Source organism: Biomphalaria glabrata, chromosome 6, assembly GCF_947242115.1.
Source record: "Biomphalaria glabrata chromosome 6, xgBioGlab47.1, whole genome shotgun sequence".
In the NCBI taxonomy this organism is placed as follows: domain Eukaryota; kingdom Metazoa; phylum Mollusca; class Gastropoda; family Planorbidae; genus Biomphalaria; species Biomphalaria glabrata.
This window is the reverse complement of record NC_074716.1, coordinates 3,000,296-3,028,021: the sequence shown is the minus strand read 5'-3', so window position 1 is coordinate 3,028,021 and position 27,726 is coordinate 3,000,296. Positions and strand designations below refer to the sequence as shown.

Genomic DNA, 27,726 nt, shown 5'->3' with positions numbered 1-27,726 from the left:
GACTACTGTCCTATTATTCTCAATGGATCCCAAATTTCTCCAACAAGATCCATTTATTGGTGAACAACAAAGCCTTTCCTCCCCCTGAACAAGTACAACAAGCTTTTAAACAGCTAAAACACGAACTTGAAAACGCTGCTGTGTCGACGATAGACTACAATCGACCACTAACAGTCGAAACAGATGCCTCTGACATCGCGATTGCCGCCACTCTTAATCAAGACGGCCGTCCTGTCGCCTTCTTTTCAAGAACACTCACTAATAGTGAACGCAGACACTCAGCAGTGGAAAAGGAAGCATACGCTATCGTAGAAGCCCTGAGAAAATGGCAACATTACCTTATCAGTAGACCCTTCACATTGGTTACAGATCAACGCTCAGTGTCTTTTATGTTTGACCAGCAGAACAAGGGCAAGATCAAAAACGAAAAGATTCAAAGATGGCGACTGGAGCTTAGTTGTTTCCAATATGACGTCGTATTTTGACCCGGGAAACAAAACGCTGCGGCGGATACCTTTTCAAGGAACCACTTTGCGTCAGCAATGACTGGAGAAGACCTCAAACTGTTACACAACAACCTCTGTCACCCAGGGGTCACGAGACTCCTCCATTTCGTTCGGACTAAGAACTTACCTTTTTCCTGCGAGGACGTCCGCAAAGTGGTAAACCAATGTAAAACTTGCGCTGAACTGAAGCCTAGATTCTTCAAACAGTTTTCAGGCACCCTCATCAAAGCTACCCAACCATTTCAGAGAGTAAGCATTGATTTTAAGGGGCCACTCCCATCTGCTACTCACAATAAATACTTATTAACAATGGTGGATGAGTACTCACGCTTCCCATTTGCCTACCCATGTCCCGATATGTCCTCATCCACTGTCATAAAGTGTTTAAATCAGCTGTTTTCCTTTGTTGGGATGCCAGAGTACGTCCATTCTGACAGAGGTACGTCCTTTATGTCGAGGGAGGTGCAATCCTTTCTGCACGAGAGGGGAATAGCTACAAGTAGAACAACCGCCTTTAATCCTTCAGGCAACGGACAAATTGAACGACTAAACAAAACTCTATGGAACGCTGTTACTTTAGCACTGAAAGACCTCGATCTCCCGATCTCGAGATGGAAGCTTGTCTTGAACCAGGCCCTATACTCGATTAGATCATTACTATCTACGGCAACAAACGAAACTCCACATGAGAGAGTTTTCCGGTTCAACCGGAAATCCTCCTTCGGGATATCTATCCCCACTTGGCTATCTAGCCCAGGTAGAGTGTTGCTGAGAAGAGAGAACCGATCTTCAAAGTATGATCTTCTCACGGAGGAAGTCGAATTGCTGATGTGCAACCCCCAATATGCTGTCGTACGGTTGCCCAGCGGTAAAGAGGAGACGGTCTCTCTAAGACGCTTGGCTCCCACCCCCTCCCCATCCACAACAACAAGTGAACCTTCGTTCTTCCCTCAGGGTGAGGATAATGAATATCCTCCAGAAACTCAAAACACGGAAGTACCAGTCAACACCCCTACGGTGATACAAGAAAGGAAAGAACCCCTGGTAGGCTCTGAGGACCTCCGAGCGCTTCCTCTTGAAAATACCCCACTTGACGCTCAGGAACTCACTAGTGACTCCCAAACTGTAGAACAGGATAGTCAACCCCGTTACAACTTGAGAGAGAGAAGAACCAGACCGAACTATAGAGTCTAGAGTTGTTCCTTTATTGCACTACATATGTTCTACATAAACTGGCATTGTTTATCTCTTGCTACTGATTCTAGAGTTTACTTTTCACTTACTTACGTACATGTCTACTTACTACACTATTTGTTAATATTTAAAACAGAAACTAGTAATTGTTTATAAGTCATACAACAGATACTGGTTTTTAGGTTTCTTTGCATCACCATTCACTATTGTTTACAAGAGAAATTAATATTTCGACACTATTTATTGATCTATTGTATTACAGGCACTGGCATTCTCTTTTATTTATGCTATTGGCCTACTATATTACTATACTTGCTATTTTAATTCTAGGCGGGGTGAATGTGGTGAAATAGTTGCTATTTGTTTATGTTTGTGTAACGTCGTGAGAATGTGTTCACAACATTGATTTAGTGTGCTACAGTCCAAGTCTCTTTCGTCAGTTCATGTGTCGTTCTAGTTTAATAAAGCCTTGTTTTAGGTTAATCTTCAGTGTTCAATAGAAGACACTGATAAGTAGGGCAATAGAAGACACTGATTTGTAAGGCAATAGAAGACACTGATAAGTAGGGCAATAGAAGACACTGATAAGTAGGGCAATAGAAGACACTGATAAGTAGGGCAATAGAAGACACTGATTTGTAAGGCAATAGAAGACACTGATAAGTAGGGCAATAGAAGACACTGATAAGTAGGGCAATAGAAGACACTGATATGTAGGGCAATAGAAGACACTGATAAGTAGGGCAATAGAAGACACTGATATGTAGGGCAATAGAAGACACTGATAAGTAGGGCAATAGAAGACACTGATAAGTAGGGCAATAGAAGACACTGATAAGTAGGGCAATAGAAGACACTGATAAGTAGGGCAATAGAAGACACTGATAAGTAGGGCAATAGAAGACACTGATATGTAGGGCAATAGAAGACACTGATTTGTAAGGCAATAGAAGACACTGATAAGTAGGGCAATAGAAGACACTGATAAGTAGGGCAATAGAAGACACTGATTTGTAGGGCAATAGAAGACAGTGATATGTAGGGCAATAGAAGACACTTATATGTAGGGTAATAGAAGACACTGATATGTAGGGCAATAGAAGACACTGATATGTAGGGCAATAGAAGACACTGATATGTAGGGCAATAGAAGACACTGATATGTAGGGCAATAGACAATAAAAGACATTGATCTATAGGGGAATACAGTGATATGTAGGGCAATATTACATCCTCGTAACGTGGATGTGATCAAACAGGATTTAAAATCAAATCAGTGAACATTGATACTGACCAATGGGAAGACATGGCCCTAGACCGTACTAGTTGGAGAAAGACTTGACCAAAAAAGCTATGGGCAGCGAGAAAACATGGGCCTCAGCTCTTGAAGAAAAGCGTGCCATACGAAAAATGGCAAGCTCCTCTACCATCAAAGCGAAAGCCATCTTGACCTGCAATATATGTGGATGGGAGTGTCTCTCCAAAAATAGGGCTCCACAGCCATATGAAAAAGTGTTCGAGATGAACCCTAGTCGTCCTACGACTGAAGGAGGCCAATGAGAAGACACTGATATGTATGCAAATAAAATACAATGATAAGTAGAGCAAATTAAATGACATTATTTAGTTTTATGACATGTAATCAGCTGTCTTGTGTAAACTTCCCCCAATAAACACAAACCTGAAAGTCACTGATATGACACATGCACTCATATCTCCTAGTGAGGTGGTCAACATCCAGGTCACAAGAGTAGTCACAGGAAAATGTCAGGTCCAGCACCGAAATCTCTGGAGTGTTGATGACGACATGCCACAACAGAGTAAGACTCTGATTCTCATTCACTGGCTAGAGAAAACAAGTTTTATAATAAACTTGGAAAAGATGTTACAATAACATGACCAGTCTTTGAATAACTTAGTTTATATATCATATAAATATAACTTATATTGCATACAGTTTTTTATTGAACATAAACAAATAGAATGGTCTAACAGAAATAGAACATGAGTTGGAAGTTAACTAATGTGTTTTGTAATAGACCAAGTGTTAACTAATGTGTTTTGTAATAGACCAAGTGTTAACTAATGTGTTTTGTAATAGACCAAGTGTTAACTAATGTGTTTTGTAATAGACCAAGTGTTAACTAATGTGTTTTGTAATAGACCAAGTGTTAACTAATGTGTTTTGTAATAGACCAAGTGTTAACTAATGTGTTTTGTAATAGACCAAGTGTTAACTAATGTGTTTTGTAATAGACCAAGTGTTAACTAATGTGTTTTGTAATAGACCAAGTGTTAACTAATGTGTTTTGTAATAGACCAAGTGTTAACTAATGTGTTTTGTAATAGACCAAGTGTTAACTAATATGTTTTGTAATAGACCAAGTGTTAACTAATGTGTTTTGTAATAGACCAAGTGTTAACTAATGTGTTTTGTAATAGACCAAGTGTTAACTAATGTGTTTTGTAATAGACCAAGTGTTAACTAATGTGTTTTGTAATAGACCAAGTGTTAACTAACGTGTTTTGTAATAGACCAAGTGTTAACTAATGTGTTTTGTAATAGACCAAGTGTTAACTAATGTGTTTTGTAATAGACCAAGTGTTAACTAATATGTTTTGTAATAGACCAAGTGTTAACTAATGTGTTTTGTAATAGACCAAGTGTTAACTAATGTGTTTTGTAATAGACCAAGTGTTAACTAATATGTTTTGTAATAGACCAAGTGTTAACTAATGTGTTTTGTAATAGACCAAGTGTTAACTAATGTGTTTTGTAATAGACCAAGTGTTAACTAATATGTTTTGTAATAGACCAAGTGTTAACTAATATGTTTTGTAATAGACCAAGTGTTAACTAATGTGTTTTGTAATAGACCAAATGTTAACTAATGTGTTTTGTAATAGACCAAGTGTTAACTAATGTGTTTTGTAATAGACCAAAAGTTAACTAATGTGTTTTGTAATAGACCAAATGTTAACTAATGTGTTTTGTAATAGACCAAATGTTAACTAATGTGTTTTGTAATAGACCAAATGTTAACTAATGTGTTTTGTAATAGACCAAATGTTAACTAATGTGTTTTGTAATAGACCAAGTGTTAACTAATGTGTTTTGTAATAGACCAAATGTTAACTAATGTGTTTTGTAATAGACCAAATGTTAACTAATGTGTTTTGTAATAGACCTAGTGTTAACTAATGCGTTTTGTAATAGACCAAATGTTAACTAATGTGTTTTGTAATAGACCTAGTGTTAACTAATGTGTTTTGTAATAAACCAAATGTTAACTAATGCGTTTTGTAATAGATCTAGAGTTAACTAACGCATGTTAAAATAGATCTAGAGTTTACTAACGCATGTTAACATAGACCTAGAGTTAACTAACGCATGTTAAAATAGACCTAGAGTTAACTAACACATGTTAAAATAGACCTAGTGTTAACTAATGCATGTTAAAATAGATCTAGAGTTAACTAATATGTTTTGTAATAGACAGTGCTTGCGTAGTCATGTGAGACACTGCACTCATCCTTAATCTTCAGTACCGAAGACATTGCCATTTAAAATTAGAACAAAGAATAAATTCAAAGTTACGGCCGAGCCTTCACAAGAGTAACATCGAAGCTAAGGAAAAAAAAAGGAACAAACTTGATCCCAAAGTGTGCATTTGACTTTGTTGAATAAAGCTGCTATTCTGTAAATTATTACGAGTTACTCTAAATCTTGCGATGTTTGTGAATTATCCGACTCCAGCCGAACTCAGAAAAGGTCTTTTATTACAATGATAGAAGAACACCCAGACATAAGATTAAACATTTACAGAGGAGAGTAACAGATACATTTATTTTTTTTTTTGCTTTACTGACTCCTGATGTCTTGATTGCAATCATTTAGATACTATTTTCTGTTGTTAACATCTACCAGTCAATACTGGTTTTGGTCTAAACATTTGAATACTGACCTCATAAAAAACTAAAGACTTCTGAATTCATAGAAAATGTGTTAGGATTACATTGTATGGATTCATTTTCAATAATAAAAACAAAAAAAAACCCAGACATAACACACAGAAAGGTTCATTGAGTTATCACAACACACATACATTCTGAGCTCCCCCCCTCCCCGGTCAATGAGCAGCACTGATTGGTCTGGCAAAGTAAAATATAAAGAAAGACAAAAAAAAAAAATCAGTCTAGTTGGAAAAGCCTGATGAAACCAAAATAATTTTAAGTTAGAGTTAGACTAAGACCTAAAATTTTTGTACAAGAAAAAATAGCTGTTTTATTTCTCTGATTTTTGGGTATTTATTCATGTGATATTTCGTGTGGTTTTCATTATTTTAAAAACTTTCTTCAGTTTATCACTTATAAAAATAGTTATTAAATTCTAACTGACCAGAATCTGCTCTGCTCTGTTGATTAAGATTAAATGAACATCTGGACAGCCCGGAGCTTCAAGTACAGGATTAGACAGACACAAGTCTACAGATGTACTGCTGTGGATCACCAGCTGGAAATATTTGCTGAAAATAGAATCGAAAGAGACAAAGTTTTTTTTTTTTGTAGGTCTATTTTTAAAGATGATGTCATAGTGCGACATATTGTTTTTTCACATTTAAACTTTACATCAGTAGTAAGCAAGTCTAGTGCCCTCTGAGGTTTAGTTATGCAGCTGGCGGGTAATGTTCTTTTTATGTTATCTGTTAATGCTATGTTCACCAGATTAAGTGATCAATGGTTAATGTGGGTGTTACTGGCGAAATAGTAATCCTAAAGTACTTTTCGCATCAAATAGGACTTGGTGAACACAGAGAGTGAAAGTGCGAGCATGTGAACACTAGTAAGTTAAGAAAAGTCATTTAAGAAAGGCAGCCAATCATGTAGCAATGAAGCAAGTAACGCAACCAATAATGTAAAATGATTATAAACTCTTTAAAAAAATCATTTAAAAATGGATAAAATTTCTCTTTTTTCATCTCAACTTTTTTCGTGAAATGCTTAACCTAAATTTAGAAAGCAATTCAAGACTAAAATCTCTCTAATGTTCTAAACTAAACCTCAACTTGTAATTCTAAGCTTATGATAGAAGCTAAACCTAAACTTGTAAGTAATTCTAAACGTATGATATAAACTAAACCTAAACTTGTAAGTAATTCTAAACTTATGATAGAAGCTAAGCCTAAACTTGTAAGTAATTCTAAACTTATGATAAGAAGCTAAACCTAAACATGTAAGTAATTCTAAACTTATGATAGAAGCTAAACCTAAACTTGTAAGTAATTCTAAACTTATGATAAGAAGCTAAACCTAAACTTGTAAGTAATTCTAAACTTATGATAGGAAGCTAAACCTAAACTTGTAAGTAATTCTAAACTTATGATAGAAGCTAAACCTAAACTTGTAAGTGATTCTAAACTTATGATAGAAGCTAACCCTAAACTTGTAAGTAATTCTAAACTTATGATAGAAGCTAAGCCTAAACTTGTAAGTAATTCTAAACTTATGATAAGAAGCTAAACCTAAACTTGTAAGTAATTCTAAACTTATGATAGAAGCTAAACCTAAACTTGTAAGTAATTCTAAACTTATGATAGAAGCTAAACCTAAACTTGTAAGTGATTCTAAACTTATGATAGAAGCTAACCCTAAACTTGTAAGTAATTCTAAACTTATGATAGAAGCTAAGCCTAAACTTGTAAGTAATTCTAAACTTATGATAAGAAGCTAAACCTAAACTTGTAAGTAATTCTAAACTTATGATAGAAGCTAAACCTAAACTTGTAAGTAATTCTAAACTTATGATAGAAGCTAACCCTAAACTTGTAAGTAATTCTAAACTTATGATAGAAGCTAAACCTAAACTTGTAAGTAATTCTAAACTTATGATAGAAGCTAAACCTAAACTTGTAAGTAATTCTAAACTTATGATAGAAGTTAAACCTAAACTTGTAAGTAATTCTAAACTTATGATAGAAGCTAAACCTAAACTTGTAAGTAATTCTAAACTTATGATAAAAAGCTAAACCTAAACTTACTCCTTTCTATTGGTGAACATTCTGTGGGTGGGGTTGAAGGGGTGTACAAAGTCTGTCTGTTTACTGTAACTCCTGTCCCACTCTGTCACTCCCACGTTGACCTACAGAAACAATACACAGTTGGAACAGATTTATTCAACAGCAGATTAAAACTGAAGATTAATGAGGAAAGCAGTAATTTTGATGGCTATGCAGTTGCAACCTATATATCTGCCACATCTAGCGCAGGTATAACCATTGTCCGCCTGTGGTAAATTTAGATTTTCTTTTCGTCTGTCCTTGTGTTTAACATGACACAGGGTTAATAGAATCTTTTCTAACCTTGTCACAAATGTTTAACCTTCTTTAACCATCTGATTATTTGATATCTCACCTGGTTTTATTACTACTATATGTAAGGCAACAGACAAACCTTGACTAGCTTTCAGATATGGTCAGTGAGTAGATTATGTTGCAAAACTAAAATATTTTTAAAAAAAGAGGTGGGAACAACTATTTCCTTAGAATGAAGAACTGTGAGTAAACTTGAGTTAAATGTTCAGTCAAATGTTCAGTTAAATGTTCAGTCAAATGTTCAATTAAATGTTCAGTCAAATGTTCAGTCAAATGTTCAGTCAAATGTTCAATTAAATGTTCAGTCAAATGTTCAGTTAAATGTTCAGTCAAATGTTCAGTTAAATGTTCAGCTAAATGTGCATTTAAAAAAAGAATTCATACTTTAAAAAAAAAAAGAATGTCACTGCAGAGGATAAAATGAAATAAAGCCACATTTGAAAACATGATGAATAATGGGTAATTTGTAAGAATATGATGAATTATGGGTAACTTGTAAGAATATCATGAATTAAAGTCCTTTGTTAAGAAATAAAGAAGTAATGCCATTTAAAAGACTATAAAGAAATAAACAAGTAAGGCCAATTAAAAATAAGGTCACTTATGAGAACAAAATGAATAAAGCAACACAGAACAGCAAAATAAAAACATTACTGAAGAATACCACACAATCACATTGACACCCCAAGAACTAAGTCGATTAACCCACTATTAGCTTTGCTCTGTCCATGATGACACCCAGAACTAAGTAGATCAACCCATTTACTAACTTTGCTCTGCAGATGGTGCGCTAAGTTGTTCTTGAGACTCATGTACACCTGAACTGGAATGTCTTGGCTGAAACCAGCCTCCATGGCTCCTAGGATAACATCTGTCGATCCTCCATCGCCTGTTATGGTAAAATGAGGAGTGGCGCTGAAGGTCAAAGGTGATGGGACCTTCAAGCTATAGCTGCCGGAGGTGCACGTCAAAATACCTTCTTGCTTTATGCCCGCAATGAAGATATCTGTGAACAAGATAAAAGAGAGAGATTTATTCACAGGGTTCTGAATGCTAAAATTGCATCAGGGGCTTAAGTAAGCAATGTGGCTTTTTAGGAAAATGATATATGCACAATTATAGTATAGCTAACTCCTACACACATGCAAAGTAATATAAATTTTGAATATATTCCAGAAGTTTTATTTATGCTAACAAAAAATTGAGCAAATTCAGGAAAGAGCAGACTCACCTGAATGTTTTGGCTTGAGACTAAACTCTGGGGAGAGACTGTTCACTTTGAAAGATGTTCCTTCGGCTGAGATTGGTTTTAGAAGGTCAAGGGACTGAACAGAGAAACACATCTGACTGAGGTGGAAAATACCTTTCTCATGGATCTGTACAGAGATTAAAAAAAAAATTAAAAGTGAAAAAAAAATAATTTTTACATGACAGTAACAAAACTTGGGGAAAAGAGATTAACAGAAATTTTAGTTTTGAAACCATCTTCAATCGTATTTCATTCTGATTAAACAGAACTATTTCATAACTCTTGAATTGAAAAGCTTTAAAACTTTTTTTAAAGCATGTTCCATTTTGTTATTCTATTCTCTTTTTTTTTAGCTTTAGCAGCATGTGTGTCTGACCTTCATATAAAATATAAAAAAATAAAGCTTCACTGAAAATGGCTATGCTTTAAAACGTTTTTTGCAAGATTGTCATATACGGTATTAAAAAAATATTTTTTGAAGAGCTTGTAAGTTAAAAAAAAAAGGCCAATTTATCCTGGCTGATTAATAACCAAATTAACAGTGACCAACCAATAGCATTGACCAACCAATAGCATTTAGCATTGACCAACCAATAGCATTGACTAACCAACAGCATTGACTAACCAATAGCATTGACTAACCAATAGCATTGACTAACCAATAGCATTGACTAACCAATCAGTATATGGCACATTTTGATTATTGGTTATTTTAAAAAATTAAAGAGATTGGCTGAGATGTGTATTTTATAGTAACACTGTCAGCCAAAAATTGTTTACACAACCAGACCTCTCAATCTGCATCTGATCATGGGCTTTATCTTTAATGATGGTCTCTACACTCTGCTAGTAGTCTAACTTCCACACCTAAATAATAAACAGTGTAAATAAGAGATATATGAGTTCAAACCTGAGTAGTGAAAGACAAGGTGTTTGCACCAGGGCTCAAGGTCACTGACGCTAAGGAGAAACTAATGGCGTAATCTTCCTTGTGCACTTCTGCTGTGCTATGATTGGACCCTGCACTGTCCAGTCTCTTTAGAAGTTGGTGAGCACTGTCACATCCTATTGAGCAGGAAACCAGACGGCCTTTAGACCTTTCCACAACAGTGTGGAAGTCCAATTTACTTGGCAGTGTTTTGGTCACAGGCTGCAAGAGAACAGATGTCATCTGGTAATGTAATCAAGATAATATTATATTACTCTAAAAGGCAAGTGTAAAGAAGGGTTAGGGTCATGTAATAGGTGTCAAGGTTGCACAAGAAAAACTGGTCGCCCCCACCTCCGTTACATAGATGTAATAAAACGTGACCTCAAATCAGTGAACATCAATACTGACCATTGGGAAGACATAGCTCTAGACCGCAACAGATGGAGAGAGAGACAGTGACCAAGAAAGCTATGGACAATGAAAGTACATGGGTCTCAGCTCAGGAAGAAAAACGTACAGTCCGAAAAACGGCCAGCTCCTCTACCACTGAAGCAAAAGCCACCTTAACCTGCGCTATCTGTGGACGGGAATGTCTCTCTAAAATAGGGCTTCACAGCCACATGAGGAAGAGTGCTCTGAAATGAACCATAGTCGTTCTACGACTGAAGGAGGCCAATGATGAATGCTTGTTTTGTAAAAATAATAAACATTTCGAGAAACAATTACAATTTTCCAACAGAAAAAAAAAATAAGCCAAGGGAGATAAAAATAAGCAAGGATCTTTTCAGTCAAAGGTTCTTGTTCTTTCCTGTCTATTGGAGAAGCTAATTTTAGAGAAGGTCTAGATACAAAGGAGTCAGCCAGTAGGTTTGAAACTTCATGTCACGTCTACGTTTTTTGTGCAAATTATTAAAATTATGTTATGCATGTTAATAAAGTATGTTCAATCTTTTCACGATTTCTACTTGAAACAAGAAATAGAAAGAAAAAAACAACTTTTAAAAACAAAGCCTATCTGCTAAGTACTGCCATTTATCTGAAAATTACAGGGTTAATCTCCCTTTCTGCTCTATAAAACAAAAACTAATTAATTAGTAATAAATGAATAAATAATTGGTTAATTTTTGGATTGATTCCTGTATTGTTATTGGCTATGAATAATTCTGCAAAACTTCAACTTGAATTGGAATAATTGGAAGTGGGAGAAAGAAATGTGTCAAAATGTAATGAGGGGGTTAAATCCATTTTTATATATCCACATCTCTCATTAAGTAGCATTTATTTCCCTTATTTTGAAATCAAGCAAAATAATTAATCAACAACAATTAATTAACTAATTGTTTAATTTTTTTGATTGACTCATGTCTTGTCAAGTTAAATGAATACTTGTGCAAAGTTTTAACTTGATCCGAGAATGGGAAATGGGAGAAAAAACATGTTCAAACTTTCCAACAGACAGAAAGAGTGAGTTGATAAAAAAAAAAAATGATTTATTTCTACACTCTAACAAGGATCAAGGCAAAGGACAGAGAAGAATGAAGAAAGATGGTTAACTAGTCTTGTATGGTGCCCCAACAGTTCAATGAACTAAGGGATAGGTGAAGGTGAAACAAGGATCTCCTGCATACTATTGAATTACTAGTATTCTTCTTCTTCTAGCCAGCTATTTCGCATGAAATGTGGGAAAATTAACAGGTCGCAAATGGGTTTGTGTAGTCATGTGAAACACTACACTCTTCCTTAATCTTTGGAATCAAAGATATTGCCATAGTTATTATTAATTAGCTTTCTCCCATTCCAAAACACACACAGACTACTTCACAGACACTCACTGGCAGGACTAGACTAACAATCATTACGAGAATGAGAATACACAAGTTAGTCACAGTGGAAGGAAAGATGAAAAGATACTTCTAAGATTGATTGATTTTTAATACAGAAACTCTAACAATCATTACAAGAATGAGAATAGAATACATAAGTTATTCACAGTGGAAGGGAAGATGAAAAGATACTTCTAAGATTGGATTTATTTTTAATACAGAAACTCTAAGCTTATAGATTGTGTGAAAAATAAAAAATGAAAGCCTTTGTGGTCAGCAAGCTTTACGCCATAAGCCCAATTTGGGCCCAGTTTTGTGACCGGCAGACAAAATGAGATTTGGGTAAAGAGTTGAGAATGTCAGGATTTAAATCTCACAGAAGTTCAGACACTCTGTGACTACCGAGTACAGTGATAGGTTTAGATAGAGAAAATACTGGGCAAAGTTTGTTCTTTTTGATCAAATCAAGGTGATAAAACATTAAATTCCATGATCTTATATCACACTTTAACATTGAAAAAAAAAACAACAATAAAAAATTAGATGTTTACAAGTTCATTATTAATTGGTCTTTTTTAGCGGCCCCCGTAAGGGGAAAAAGCCGCTATTAGGTTTGTGCAAAATGTCCGTCTGTCCGTCTGTCACACGCAGATCTCGAAAACTAGAAGAGATATGAAAAATATTATTTCATCATTAAATGCGGCTTGAAAAGTTTAGGTGCAACGGCTACTTTTGGTTTTCTAAAAGCAAACCGTTTAATTTATAAAATTAATTATGCAAGCGATTTTTTCATAAAAATACACCAATTCTAAAACAATTACGTAAATGTAAGGGAGGCAATGTTACAATATGCTAACAAAGATGGTCAATTTTTGTGTATTTTCAGTATCACTAAGTCAAATATATTTTTAAAATGTACAGGAAATGTTTACAACAAATATAAATAATAGTTAAAGATGTTTTTTCTGGTCAACTAGCTGCTAAAATTAAAAGAAAACATTTCTGTTTGTTTATAAAGGCTAATAATGCATTTTGTATGTAAATATCACGCACATTTTTTTAATGGACTTTTTATGCAGCGATTTTCGTGCAGTAGCGTAACGTCGCTACATGACCAGGTGCTAAACCAATTCCTTAAACTTTTTTAAAAAATCAGATTTTATTTATTTTTTCTTTAGTGCCCCCATCCGAATAAAAGAAGATTATTTTTGTGCGTTTTGTCTGTTGGTCGGTCTGTCCGTCACGATTAGATTAAAAAAAACTAGATCTCTAAAAGCTATTGAAAATCTGATTTACACTTTAATGTTCCTCCCGTAACATCTCAATAGTTTTAAGTATCTAAAAATTGATTGTTCCGGATTTTTGTGTGCAAAACTAATCAACCCCAACAAATGTTTGTTTGCTCTTCTAATTTATATTACATTCAATTTCCATGCTTAAACATTGCAAAAACACATTATCAATAATATGTTGTTCCGTTTTTTATGTAAGTAGCATATTAATGCTAAATCAAAATCTCTATACTGACTTATATTTCATTAAGTGTAAAAATGTTCCGGATATTGTTTTATAAAACATGAATTATGCCTAATGATTGTTTGAAATCGCATAATTTACTAATATTACACTTATATTATTTGACAATGCGTCACTATAATTTGGTTATCAATATCAAATTGTTCCGTATTTTAATCTTTAAACAAATTTTAAAAATACAAACATCCGGAACAATCTATTATATAAACTTTTCAATTGTGTTCATACCTAAAAATTATTGCGATGTTTTGGAACGTAGAATAAAGGTTAATCAATTTTTAATAACTTTTAGTTGTTTTTTTTTATATCAAGATGACAAACAGACCGACTGACAGACAAAACGCAAAAACAATGCGGCTTTGGTCCTTTTTAAATAAATTCTATTAGAACTCAGTGCACCAATGTCTATGAACCCTCGTTAAATATCTCGTGTAAATAAAGACATTTTTTTATGGTACCGGTACTAGCCTATTGTGAGGTAATGGAATTTTTTTTCTTTGACGTCATATGAATGGACTCTTTAAATGTATTGTTAAAAGAACGCACTCGGTGCACCAATGTTTATTAACCCTCGAAAAATTGCTAGTATTAATAAAAACATATTTTAGTCTAACTAAGCAGTGGCGTAGTGTTTTTTTCTCCTTTGACGTCATATGGAATGAATTCTTTAAAAGAAATGCTAAAAGAACACACTCGGTGCACCAATGTCTATGAACACTCGATAAATGGCTCGTAATGATGAAGGCGATTTTTATTCTAGCTAGGCCATGTGACGTAGTGTTTTTTTTTCCTTTGACGTCATATGGAATGAATTCTTGAAATGAAATGCTTAAAGAACGCACTCGGTGCACCAATGTCTATGAACACTCAATAAATGGCTCGTAATGATGAAGGCGATTTTTATTCTAGCTAGGCCGTGTGACGTAGTGTTTTTTTTTCCTTTGACGTCATATGGAATGAATTCTTTAAATGAAATGCTTAAAGAACGCACTCGGTGCACCAAAGTCAATGAACACTCGATAAATGGCTCGTATCGATGAATGCGATTTTTTAGTCAAGCTAGGCCGTGTGACGTAGTGGTTTTTTTTTCCTCTGACGTTATATGGAATTAATTCTTCAAATGAAATGAAAAAAGAACTCGGTATAGTAATGTTTATTAAGCCTCGTTATGTGACTCGAGTTTAAAAAAGGAATGATATCTTGATTTAGATCTAATCTAGATTTTTTAAACTAGATCTAGATTTTTATTACAGTATATCTAGATCTGGATTTATATTCTAATTAAAATTATTTTAGAGTCTATATCTAGAATTTCTAGATCTAGTTTAGACTAAAATAGACTAGATTAAGATGTAGAATTTCAATTTCTAAACTTAAAGTGTAAAAAAAAAGTGTAGATTTTCATTTCCAAATGTTTTGATCAATATTGTAATGTTTTAATATACTAAAACTAATCTATTTTATTTAATTTAAATTTACGGCAAATGAATCTTTGAAACATTATTACTTTTGACCATCGGATGGCTGCCTGGTCGTGCGGTTTTCGCGCTAGACTGTCGTTCAGATTTATGGATGGTCGAGGGTTCAAACCCTGCCCGCTCCCATCCCCCGTCGTCCTGCGGGAGGTTTGGACTAGGAAGTAATTATCTTCAACTCTGAAGGAACATCCGAAACATGTAAAACATTTTACATCAAAATTAAATCACTTCTTGAATATTATTTGAGAATATGCAGATCCGACAGGGATCCGACTTCGACGGGGGCCGCCTCTGAGTTTGTGTAACACAAACTCTCTTTGTAATCTTGTTTTTTTTAACTTTGAACTTTACTAGACATAGCATTAAACAAGTTAATGACTGCTGTATTAGCAAGTTTAAACATTAAATTCAAAATTAAGTCACATATCAGCTATAAAGCAAGAGAAATGACATTCTAAAAGTCATGACATTCTAAAGGTCACTAATTGTTCTGAATGAAAATGATTAAAATAAGTAGACTGGTGTTAATTGTGCAGGGCTCATGGGTGGAGGGCCTGGTTGACAAAACTGACCTGAAAGTTTAACATTTTATCCACGAGGATGTGGGTGCCACTAGGTTGACGCCGGTGAGATACTTGTTTCTGTTGGGGGTGGTGATGCTGCTGTTGTTGTTTGTCCACAAACTCTAGAGCCTCAGAGATACTGCACTTTTTAATGTTCACCTGGTGAGGACAAGAGAAGATGGCATTTGAAATCTGGCTATGGTAACGGTGAAGAGAAAAATGGACATTTCCAATATGGCTATGGGCATTGTAAAGAAAGAAATGGACATTTCTGATTAGACAATGTGAGAAGAGAAATGAATATTGTAAATGTGGCTATGGTAACGGTGAAGAGAAAAATGGACATTTCCAATATGGCTATGGGCATTGTAAAGAAAGAAATGGACATTTCTGATTAGACAATGTGAGAAGAGAAATAAATATTGTAAATGTGGCTATGGTAACGGTGAAGAGAAAAATGGACATTTCCAATATGGCTATGGGCATTGTAAAGAAAGAAATGGACATTTCTGATTAGACAATGTGAGAAGAGAAATGAATATTGTAAATGTGGCTATGGTAACGGTGAAGAGAAAAATGGACATTTCCAATATGGCTATGGGCATTGTAAAGAAAGAAATGGACATTTCTGATTAGACAATGTGAGAAGAGAAATGAATATTGTAAATGTGGCTATGGTAACGGTGAAGAGAAAAATGGACATTTCCAATATGGCTATGGGCATTGTAAAGAAAGAAATGGACATTTCTGATTAGACAATGTGAGAAGAGAAATGAATATTGTAAATGTGGCTATGGTAACGGTGAAGAGAAAAATGGACATTTCCAATATGGCTATGGGCATTGTAAAGAAAGAAATGGACATTTCTGATTAGACAATGTGAGAAGAGAAATGAATATTGTAAATGTGGTAATGAACATGGTGAAAAGAGAAGGGGACATTTCCACATGTTTGTAGAAAACATTTGGCTCACTAGATACAAGGTAGATTATAACGGTACTTTAGTAACATAAAATTGTCCACCAAAAGATATAAAATAAAATAAACACTGTCGAAAAGCATATCAAAGTAATAAAAAAAACAATTAAGCACTACACTTTTATTTATAAACATTCTGACAAAGTTTGGCCAAAAATAAACATGAAGCATGTGAGAGTAAATGCTAGAGAGCAAAAAAAAAACAGGACTACTTACTTGTATTTTATCAAAGGCGACGGGTTCACACTTACTTGTATTTTATCAAAGGTGATGGGTTCAAGCTTACTTGTATTTTATCAAAGGTGATGAGTTCACGCTTACTTGTATTTTATCAAAGGTGATGAGTTCATGCTTACTTGTTTTTATCAAAGGTGATGAGTTTATGCTTACTTGTTTTTATCAAAGGTGATGGGTTCACGCTTACTTGTATTTTATCAAAGGTGATGGGTTCACACTTACTTGTATTTTATCAAAGGTGATGGGTTCACACTTACTTGTATTTTATCAAAGGTGATGGGTTCACACTTACTTGTATTTTATCAAAGGTGATGGGTTCACACTTACTTGTATTTTATCAAAGGTGATGGGTTCAGGGAAATTGCTGGTGAGTACAACCACAAGTGCTAAGTCATCATTCAAGTTGACTGACAAACTGGAGAACTGAAGCTCCTCCAAATATATAGCCTGGGATGCTCTCATCTCTGTCCTGTGGCCTGAAATAAAACAGAAAACTATTCGTAATAGACAGACAATGATCTGTACTCTACGATTACCAGATCAGAACTATTCTTCTTCTTCTTCTAGCCAGCTTTATTGCTGCTGAGCTGTCAGCTCTTTTGCAGACTGTGCCAAGGAGAAATAGTGTGCTGTTCTCTTCAGTTGTTCAGGGCTGCCGTACAGGGTGTTGGTTATGTTGGGCTGTAGTGGAAGTAGGGTCTGCCTAAGGTGGATTAGGAAGGGGCATTCAAAGAGGATATGGTTTAAGGTTTCATAAGGGTGGGCTCAGTGTCTGCAAAGGGGGAGTTGTGTGGAATTTATTTGTTCAGATGGTAATTTAACAGGGGTGTGTGTCCTGTCATTTCTTTGTACATGTCTCTGCCTGTGTTTCCTGATGCCCATTGGTTGAGCCACTCCTCTTTGTGATTGTTGACTAACATTGACAATAGGGTGAGGTAGTTAAGGGGGGACAGGTAGTCAAAATGCAAAATTTTTTACAGCTTGTGTAATTCACATTTGTTCTTTTTTGATAGATCTACTAATGAAATTTAATATGAAAAGTCAAATTAGTGTAAAACAAATTTTTTTTTTTTGCTTTTGATGCTAAAAATAGTATCGAAATAACAATTTTTGAAGGTTTTAAAATAATAGATAGTTGTGAGGGCTCTATTTAGTTTGGATCTAGTCAGCACTATATAGTCACAACTATATATAATAGACAGAAAATCTGTACCCTCAGATTAGAGCTATATGTAATAGGCTGACAATTATCTGTAATCTAAAAAATTAGAACTAAAAGGTATAGGCTGACAATAATCTCAGATTAGAACTATAAGGAATAGGTTGACAATTATCTCAGATTAGAACTATATGTAATAGGCTGACAATTATCTGTATTCTCAAATTAGAGCTATACTGAATATGCTGACAATTATCTGTACTTATCTTATCTTATATAATACAGACGTTACTTCAAAAAAGAAGATGATTACGTCCTACGCGCCATGCATTTAGTCATGCATATTAACCAATGACTTAAATTCTGCCAAGTCACCGGCCTTCCTGGCTAGCTCAGGCAACCCATTCCATGCTCTAATAGCACTAGGGAAGAAGGAGTATTTGTACAAATTTGTCCTAGCATATGGGACGAGGAATGTGCCTTTATCTTTGTGTCTTTCAGAGTATTTTATTAAATTTTGTTTTTGTATTTGAAGATTATGGTTCAGTGTTTTATGTATAATTGCTACTTTACTTTTGAGCCTTCTGTCCTGAAGGCTTTCTAAATTTAGTGATTTTACTAAAGGTGTTACTCTAGTCAAATGTGAATATTCGTTTGTTATGAATCGCACTGCTCTATTTTGTGTCTGTTCTAGTTTCTTAATGTTTTCTTGAGTTGAGGGGTCCCAAACAGAGGATGCATATTCTATTATTGGCCTAACCAAGGTTAAATAACATTTTAGTTTTATGTTCTTATTTGATTTATAGAAATTTCTTTTTAAACTTTTAATAAATCCTAATGCTTTGTTTGATTTTTTTGTAGTTTCATCAATATGTGGATTCCATGACAGTTTTTCATTTATTATAACACCTAGGTATTTTGCGTTTTTAGTCTGTGTTACTGGTTTGCCATGAATAAGATAAGTGGAATTAATTTGTTTTAGTTTTTTTGTTACTCTTAACAACTGACATTTTTCTGGGTGGAAAGACATGCTCCAATTTGATTCCCATTTCTGTAATTCATCTAATTCTCTTTGTAAAATATCTGTGTCTTGTGTTGTTTTTATTGTTCTATATATTATGCAATTGTCTGCAAATAATCTGACTTTTGAAGTAATGCAATTTGGTAAATCATTTATGTAAATTAAAAATAGTAGTGGACCCAAGACTGTTCCTTGAGGTACACCTGAGTTTACTGTTATCAGTGTTGATTTAGAGCCATTTATTATTACAGTTTGTTCTCTCCCTATCAGAAAGTCTTTAATCCACTGATGCAGTGGACCATTAATGCCGAAATATTTTAATTTTTTAAGCAAACTATGGTGGTGAACTTTGTCAAAAGCCTTAGAAAAATCTAGTAAGATAGCATCTATTTGTTCACTATTATCTAAACCTTTTGAAAAATCATCAATTAGTCCTATTAGTTGTGTTTCACATGATCTATATTTCCTAAAGCCATGTTGGTATGGTGTGAGGACATTATGTTTGTCTAAGTGGTTTATGATGTTGCTACATATTATGTGTTCTAGGATTTTACATGTGATGCTGGTAAGTGATACTGGTCTGTAGTTTCCTGGGTCAGATTTTTCTCCTTTTTTAAATAGGGGGGTGACATTAGCTTCTTTCCAGTCCTTTGGTACTCTGCCCTGGTTAAGTGAAGCCTGAAAGAGTATTTTGAACACTGGGGCTAGCTCATTACTTAGTTCTTTGAGTAATCTAGCTGGAATACCATCAGGTCCAGAATCTTTATTTGGTTTGGTGTTGGCTAATAGTTTTTGAATTCCATTTTCTTGTACTACTATATCTTCTATGTTGTCTACTTGGTTCAAATTCAGTAATATGTCTTTGTCTCCTGGGGCTGAGAATGCTGATGCAAAGTATTTGTTTAGAATGTTTGCTTTAGTTTCATTATCATTATGTATTATGTTATGTTCATCTTTTAATGGCGCTACGCCTGTTGTTTCCATTTTCTTAGACTTAATGTATGACCATAGGTTTTTGTTGTTATCTTTAGATATTACATTGTTTATGTATTCACTCTGCAGCTGTCTGCTTACTTTTTGGGTTAAGTGTTTAATTTTTATATACTTTTTGTAAACTCTTTCTGCATTAGTTTCTTTAAATTTTCTATATAGGTTTTCCTTCTGTTTACAAAGCTTCTTTAGTCTATTATTAAACCAGCATTTATTTATTTTGTTTGATGTGTATTTAGTTGGTATATGATTTTCTATAATGCTTTTAAAATGGTTTTTAATGAAATTCCAGAGGTCATCGACTGGTTGGTTAATGTCTTTTTCTAATAAGAATGTTTGTTGAAAGTTTAATGCAGCTTGGTGTAGTTGTGTTAGGTTACATTTATTCCAGAGTAAGATTTTTCTTTTGGGTTTTGTATTGGCTACTGCTTTTATCTGACTGTGTATTTTTATGATCTCATGGTCTGATAGACCAGGGATAATATCATAATCAACTACTAATCCAGGTCTGTTGGTTAAGAAGAGATCTAATGTGTTGTTTAATCTAGTTGGCTTTTTAATGATTTGATCTAAACTTAGGTTGTGTAAAGTTTCTATGAAAAGCTCATTTATGTCCTTAAGGTTTTGGTGTTTATCTATGGTTAGTGTTTTCCAATTTATATCAGGTAGGTTGAAATCACCCATAATCCAAAAAAACTGCATTTTTATTTGTCTCTTTAAGTGTAGTAATCTGATTACATAGTTCCTGCATGTATTCTAAACTAGAATTTGGTGGTCTGTAAATGGTCTATTATTAGGGATGTTGAGGTGGTATTAATTGTACAAAATGTTGATTCTATATTTTTTGAGTTAGGTAAGGTAATTTCTTCTGCTATAAGAGTGTTTTTTATTGCTAAAAGAACTCCTCCATGATTATCAGCCCTATCTTTTCTAAAAATTTCATAATTACTATTGAAAATTTCTGCATTATAAATTTCAGGATGTAGCCAAGTTTCTGTGCCTGCAATTATGTCTGGTTTCTCACATTCTAATAAAATTTCTAAGTCTGCTGTTTTGTTCCTAATGCTTTGAAAATTTATTACTAAGGTTTTAAGGTATTTTGGTGGTACTTCTTTAGTAGGTTTGTTTAGTGAGGCTGTTGTATTAATTTTAGTAGATTTAGGTTTAACAGGAGTGGATCTGGCTAGTGGTTGGTGAGTTTGGTTTGGGATGGTGTTTAGGATGTTGCATGGGTTAGAAGTGTCTGCATCAAAGGAATCAAACAGTCCTGATGTAAACTGAGGTAACCCACACGGTACACAGTGCCATGATGCATCTTTGTACTTTGTACTCTATGATAACAGATTATAATTAAATACTTTTATAAAAAAAAATTAAGGACAAAGAGTCCATGTAAGAAGTGCATTAGATTATCAGGTTGACATCTGGTTTGAATTTCCGGTATCTACCTTAAAGACCAGAGAGTTAATGAAGTAAATTCACTAAATAACTTTGTATCAGCCATTGAATGTAGTTGCTGGAAAAATGTGAAAATAAGCAACCAAAAGAAAGACAGACAATTGTAAGATAAACTATCTGTAACATCAAAGAATAAATTAACAAGAATCAGCGATTAGGAAAGTTTTAACATCAAAGACATATGCCAAGGTGTATTTCTTTGTAATATCAAAAAAATGAATCATGGAGAATTAATTTTTAGCATCCAAATATAAACCATAGATTTTTTTTATTGGTAGCATCATATGCATGAATCAAGTTGTATTATTTTCAGAATTAATCACACGAATCAAAGTGTATTAATTTGTAGCATTTTATTTTGAATGCCCCTCCCTAATCCACCTTAGGCAGACCCTACTTCCACTACAGCCCAACATAACCAACACCCTGTACGGCAGTGCTGAACAACCGAAGAAAACAGCATACAGCAATAAAGCTGGCTAGAAGAAGAAGAAGAAGAAGTAGCATTTTATAGACATGTATTAACATGTATTATTTTTTAGCAACAATTCCAAGAACCAAAGTCTATATATTGTGTTGCATCGCTGGCATGTAACAAAGTTAATTTACCTGTAATTTTCTGAAGTGTAAGCATTAGTTCCTGGAAATATCTATGTCTGTCATTTAAAGACAAGTTAGGACTACAGGCAATGTGACAAGATGTTTTTAAATACCTGCAATTAGATAAAAAAAATAGATGCACTACAAACTCTTGCTCCATCCTTTTATCAACATCAACAGCTTTAACTCTTTCTCTCCTGATCGACGACACCATCGTTGATTTGACCACTTTAAATTATTTTTTGGTTTTAGAAACATTAATTTGTGTTATATATATAGATATAAAATAGCATGGTATTCCATTTAACTCTATACCAACTAAAATATTTTTTGATTACAAAGTTATTGAAGTTTAATCATAGCAGGGAAGTGAATTACAAATGAGCAAAATGATAAATAATTACGGAGAGAAAGAGTTAATCAACACACAAGATTTACATAGCAATGTTGCACTTCTTAAAAAAAAAAATCTGATCATTGCAATAGATTCAAGTTTCAGTCATTTAAAAACATTACTAATAACAGATCCTAAATTTCAGGGCAACAATATTTTTTTTAACATATAGACCCATGTATACATTATTAAACTTTAAAGTCCAATATCTTTGGAACAGCTGGCAGATATTACCTGTCGGGCTCTTCCAACAGTTTTTGACACTCTGCCAACTGTAGCATTGTTCCATCAGCCAAATGGTGCCAACTCTCCTGTTGATACATTTTGATAGAATCTAGCAAAAAATTTTCAGCCCTCGTAGGATCTTTGATTTTCCTTCAAAGAAAAAAAAACAAATAGTTGAACATGAAATATGTATCAAAATAAAATTAAAATTCTACATAATGCCCTATGCATAACATTTCTCTAGACGTAAGTCAAAGAATTTTGTAGGAAACTCAAACACAAATTACATGTAAAAATCTGCCAACTCCAGTCCTATCATTCTGGCTGAACGAAATCTTCCAATATATTTGTATGTTCCCATGGCTTGCTCACACAATTCCTACAAGTTAAAGGGGAATTAACACATGTTCTATTATAAGATTAAAACAAACAACAACTATTCATAATAGATTATTAAAAAAACAACCACACAAATTACTCACCAAATAGTGTTTTTTAAATGACTCTGTTGAAGACAAAGATTCTCGAAGCTTGTCAACAGGGGTCTGACCAGAATGAGCTAAAATAAATAGGCTCAATCCTTAAATGTCCAGAAGCAATTAAAACAGTAATCAACTCTTAAAGAGGTGAGTAATTAAGCACTATTTAATGTCTGCACTGGGTGTGGCAAAATATAAAGACTCAATCCTTAAATGCCCAGGCGCAATTAAAACAGTTTGATCAATTAATCTACTCTTACATGAGTTAGCAATTAACCTCTATTTAATGCCTGCACTGGGAGACGCAATTAAAACAGTTTAAGCCAGTAATCTACTCTTAAATAGGTGAGTAATTAAGCACTATTTTATGTCTGCACTGGGATATGGCACAATATATAGGTCACAGCTAGGTCTAGATAGCCACATGAAATACTGAAACTATTTCTAAGATAATATCTATGATGTCGATTGACTGCATTGGCTATAACAGAATCAAACTTTTATTCAAAACAAATTTACAGTTGTTATTGATAAATGCCTTTAAGGTAAAGCTGAAACAAAGCTTGTATTAGATTTTAATCAAATTTTTTATTACAATAATAATATATGGGTCAAATTTAATTAGCAGTATACAAAGGTAGAACATGTTATAGTTTGATATAGTTTAATTTTTTTTTAGAAGTCTATGTATCACATAGCTGACTGGTCATGCAGTTTGCATGCTGGACTGTCATTCGGACTTATCGATAGTCCCTGGTTCAAACCCTGCCCGCTCCCATCCCCCGTTGTCCTGGGGGAGGTTTGGACTAGGAAGTAAATTATCTTCAACTCTGAAGGAACATCTGAAAAATGTAGAACATTTTACAAACAAACATCACATGAACAAGAAAACACTTTCAGCAGATGTCTGCTGGCCCTCCCAGTAAAAAAATATGAAAACAAACTGACGGTGTTGTCAAGACACTATAGTATTATGAAGCCGACAACTTACAAAGGTTTTGCATGGACAAGCCCATTCCAGCCACCAGGTCCACCACCAGGCTCAACTGTTGTGACGAAGGACTCATACCAGGCATCAAGCTACACATCTGACCTAGTTCACGAAGCTATTGGGAAACACAGCACATTAACATTATTGACCTAACATTATTGTAAATAAAATGCATATGCATATAAACAGAACTCTACAACATTACACACCTCTTGACTATAGTCAAACTGTGTTTTCATTACTTATATTATAAACAAACATTACAGCACCCACAAAGAATTCTAACACCTAAACTAGATTCATAAATGTTTGTTAATAAGATAATTAAATTATGTTTTACTCACATATTTTTATAAAGGAGTTTATTAATTCAGTGTTATGGTTGAATGATCAGAAAAAAAAGCTTTTATCTTAATTTAAATTCAGAACAGACTTTTAATTTGTACCTTTTTGTGAGCAAAGTCCCAGAGGTTGGCAGTGTACAGGGCAAACTTCTCATCCAGCTGCGTTGTGTTGTTGTCATTACAAGCACGGAGAACCTCCAGGCAGCTCAGAAATCCCCAGCAACCCACAGCACCAGTAGGAGCTTCCACCTTCAGGAAATGAAGAAAGTCAGTCTTACTTTATTGTTCAAACTTTTAATTTAGTTTTGTTTTTTTTTTAATTTCATTTAAATAGTGTATCCCACAAAAATTTTTCTCCATTGTTTTTTTTTTATTCATCAAAAATTAGTAAACCTGCTCCTCATTTTTATTTCTTCAAATTCAATGTTGTTCCCTGGTTACTGCAGTACAATGTAAGCTCACCCTCTTGCTATCAGGGTGATCTGAAAAGGGCTAATGTCTCAAGAGACTTTGACTTTTCCTGGTTGACTCTTATGCTCGAGTGGTACAGAGCTCTGCTGGGGGGAAGGGGGGGGGGGAAGGGGGAAGTGCTGGGTTCTGGGTGAGATTGTTCTAGCAAGGTCATCTGGTGGAGGCACTGTGTCTGTCAGGGCCTAGAGCTAATGCTGAAAATTGATCAGATGCTGCCTTAGAGACTACTGAAGGGTCAAGCTTTTTTAAAATCTGAATCTGGTGGTTTCAAAGTAGGTCTTCTGCCTCATGGATTAAGCCCTGCCCATACGAGCGATGATTTTTTTCTAAGATTAAACATAGTGATATGTGATCCTACAGTTAAGTAACAGTTTTTTTTTCTTTTTTAGAATTTAGAGTAAGCATAATTTAATATATGCAATATCTATTTAGAAAATGAAAATTTTTTCTTGTGTTGGATAAACTGATACAAAACTTTGCAGTGGGCCAACAAGTTTACTTTTACATCAACTACCATTAGAACTACAAGGAAATTTTATAATAACAATTTTCTGTTACTTCAATATTACACCAAATAAATAAATAAATTATGGCTATTATGTAGTGCTACTTTCATGCTTATAGCAAGCTCAGAGCGCTTTTGGTCCAATCTCAGTTGTGGACCAGTGGGGGGAGGTGGAATCTTGGAGAAGGTTTTTCCATGCTGCCTTTAGGCGCCCGAGTCAGGTGTCGAACCTTGAGGCCCCTTCATAGGTAGCCAAGCCAAGCTAAGTTCAAGCGCACATAGCCTCTTGACCATGCTTCCCACCAACACAAAAAAGAATGTTGGGACTAGGTAATATATGCTCTAATGGAAAGTCAGAGAACCTTGCCATGTCCTCCAAGACTGCTTACTTTAACAAGAGGCCCCAACAAGAAACTGGTCCCAAAAAAAAAGCCAATAGAAGAAAAACTATATGAGCTGTTTGATCTGGAAACCACTGCACAGTTTCCCTGATATAGGATAAAATATATGAACCCTCTAACACGAAAATAAGAAAGCAGAGGAAGAAGATAGAACACTTATAGATAGGTAAATAGTGCTGAAACTACAAACCTCTAGAGCCTTCATCTCAACAACAGTGTTGTACAGGTAATCCATGGCTCTCATTGCCACCTCCCAGGTTCGACCCATCTGGAACAACAGAGCTGCCTGCCTAGAGAACAGATAGTTACGGAACTCCAGAAGACTGGCGTTGTTCTGCTTCACCTCTTCCCTCAGCTCTAGGTCAAGGGCTTTCGACAGAGAGACTCCAGCCCAACAGGTACAAGGCTTCATCAGGTGTGTCAGCCATTTCACAGTATCTGTACAATAGAGGTAATGCATAATTTATATAAGGTAATAGCTGCCAAGTTGTATGGTATGCCCTTAGGACTGTTGTCATGATGACCCTGACCTGAACCCTGAAGGCCTCTATCCCCGATAGTCTTGCAATCGTCTTGCAGGAGGTTTGGCCTAGGATGTAATAATCTTCATTTCTGAAGGAACATTCGAAACGTATAATGTTTCATGTAAAAACGCATTAATATATTAATATATATAATATTAATTTTCTGTATTTTCAAGATTGCTTTTTCTAGTTTTGGAAATCTTTGCTCCTATTATGTGCTCACAATCATAAGTCTGACAATCTTTACCAACTCAAAATCATGCTATAACTAAACTACAGTACTAACATTTTATCAAGCCCTAAAAGTTGATAGGATTCAGGACACAAGCATCAATGGCGCAACTAGAAAGTCTATAGTTTTACACAACGCTAAGCAACACCTTGAAAAATGAACAGTAAAACCTGCAGGCTCTAAAAAGTACAAACCAAGAATATACCCAATATACCAGACAATATAAACTTCTGCTGTTTTAATTTTTATTTCAAACAGAAGAGTTAACTCTAAAATTAAAAAAACAACCCAGATCTACCCCCACAGCAAACACTCCTCTCATGCATCTCTTCCTTTTGGAAACTAGACCTTATTGCATATCAATTATGTTTTAGTTGTCTCCTGAAGCCTCAGTACCGTAAGGTAGTGGTACTCAGGAGTGAAGCCCCTTAGGCGTTGGGAGTATCAGCTATGAAATTCCCTCCGGCAGCTTCTGCAACTGAGTTGGCACCAAATGTAATGCGATGCGTTCCTTGGATCACACCAGCAAGGTCGAGAGAGTGATCATGACGCATGGGCCACCCATGACCCCTTTATCCAAGGCCCAGGAATGCGCCCCGGAGAGGAAACTCTGGTGCTGCTGCAAAGCGGCTAAAACAACACGGGAGACAACAGTTATGGGTTATATTCTGCCCCGTCTCAAGATTAAGCCAAAACCAGTGACTCATTTGGGCGCATCCATTGCCTTTTGAGACAAAAGGAGCCATATATGTTTTAGTTTAGAAAATAACAAAGAAAACTGATTCTTTTACACAAGTTATACACATGAATTCTAAAGTTTTCTAAGTCAATGTGAATGAACAATAAATTCATTGTTTTACGTTGACAAGTTCTGCCATTAAAGTCTTAGCTAAAATTACATAAATAACTAAGTTTAACATAGTTTTATTCACGTTACCTCCGTTGGCGAAGTTCTCTATGAACTGATCAAATGTTGCATCCAGCTCATCGTACTGTATCAAGGCGTCTTCTTTAAGTCCCAGCATCTCCAGCATGAAGGCCAGCTCTTCCTATGAATATGCATTCA

At 34.7% G+C, this 27,726-nt stretch overlaps 1 protein-coding gene across 1 annotated transcript in view; it reads right to left on the bottom strand.

The window, feature by feature from the left end:
• LOC106067760 (trafficking protein particle complex subunit 10-like) overlaps positions 1 to 27,726 on the bottom strand; it is a 42,624-nt gene that overhangs the window by 6,799 nt on the left and 8,099 nt on the right. Inside the window, exons 7-22 of the mRNA XM_056034078.1 lie at positions 27,598 to 27,709; positions 26,095 to 26,342; positions 24,630 to 24,776; positions 24,184 to 24,298; positions 23,196 to 23,272; positions 23,001 to 23,092; positions 22,723 to 22,863; positions 22,104 to 22,207; positions 17,194 to 17,342; positions 15,661 to 15,810; positions 10,231 to 10,470; positions 9,303 to 9,447; positions 8,842 to 9,077; positions 7,739 to 7,839; positions 6,100 to 6,226; positions 3,382 to 3,546 (exon numbers count right to left, since the gene is read on the bottom strand). Of these exons, the coding sequence (XP_055890053.1) occupies positions 3,382 to 3,546; positions 6,100 to 6,226; positions 7,739 to 7,839; positions 8,842 to 9,077; positions 9,303 to 9,447; positions 10,231 to 10,470; positions 15,661 to 15,810; positions 17,194 to 17,342; positions 22,104 to 22,207; positions 22,723 to 22,863; positions 23,001 to 23,092; positions 23,196 to 23,272; positions 24,184 to 24,298; positions 24,630 to 24,776; positions 26,095 to 26,342; positions 27,598 to 27,709 (2,349 nt within the window). The remainder of the gene's footprint in view (positions 1 to 3,381; positions 3,547 to 6,099; positions 6,227 to 7,738; positions 7,840 to 8,841; positions 9,078 to 9,302; positions 9,448 to 10,230; positions 10,471 to 15,660; positions 15,811 to 17,193; positions 17,343 to 22,103; positions 22,208 to 22,722; positions 22,864 to 23,000; positions 23,093 to 23,195; positions 23,273 to 24,183; positions 24,299 to 24,629; positions 24,777 to 26,094; positions 26,343 to 27,597; positions 27,710 to 27,726) is intronic.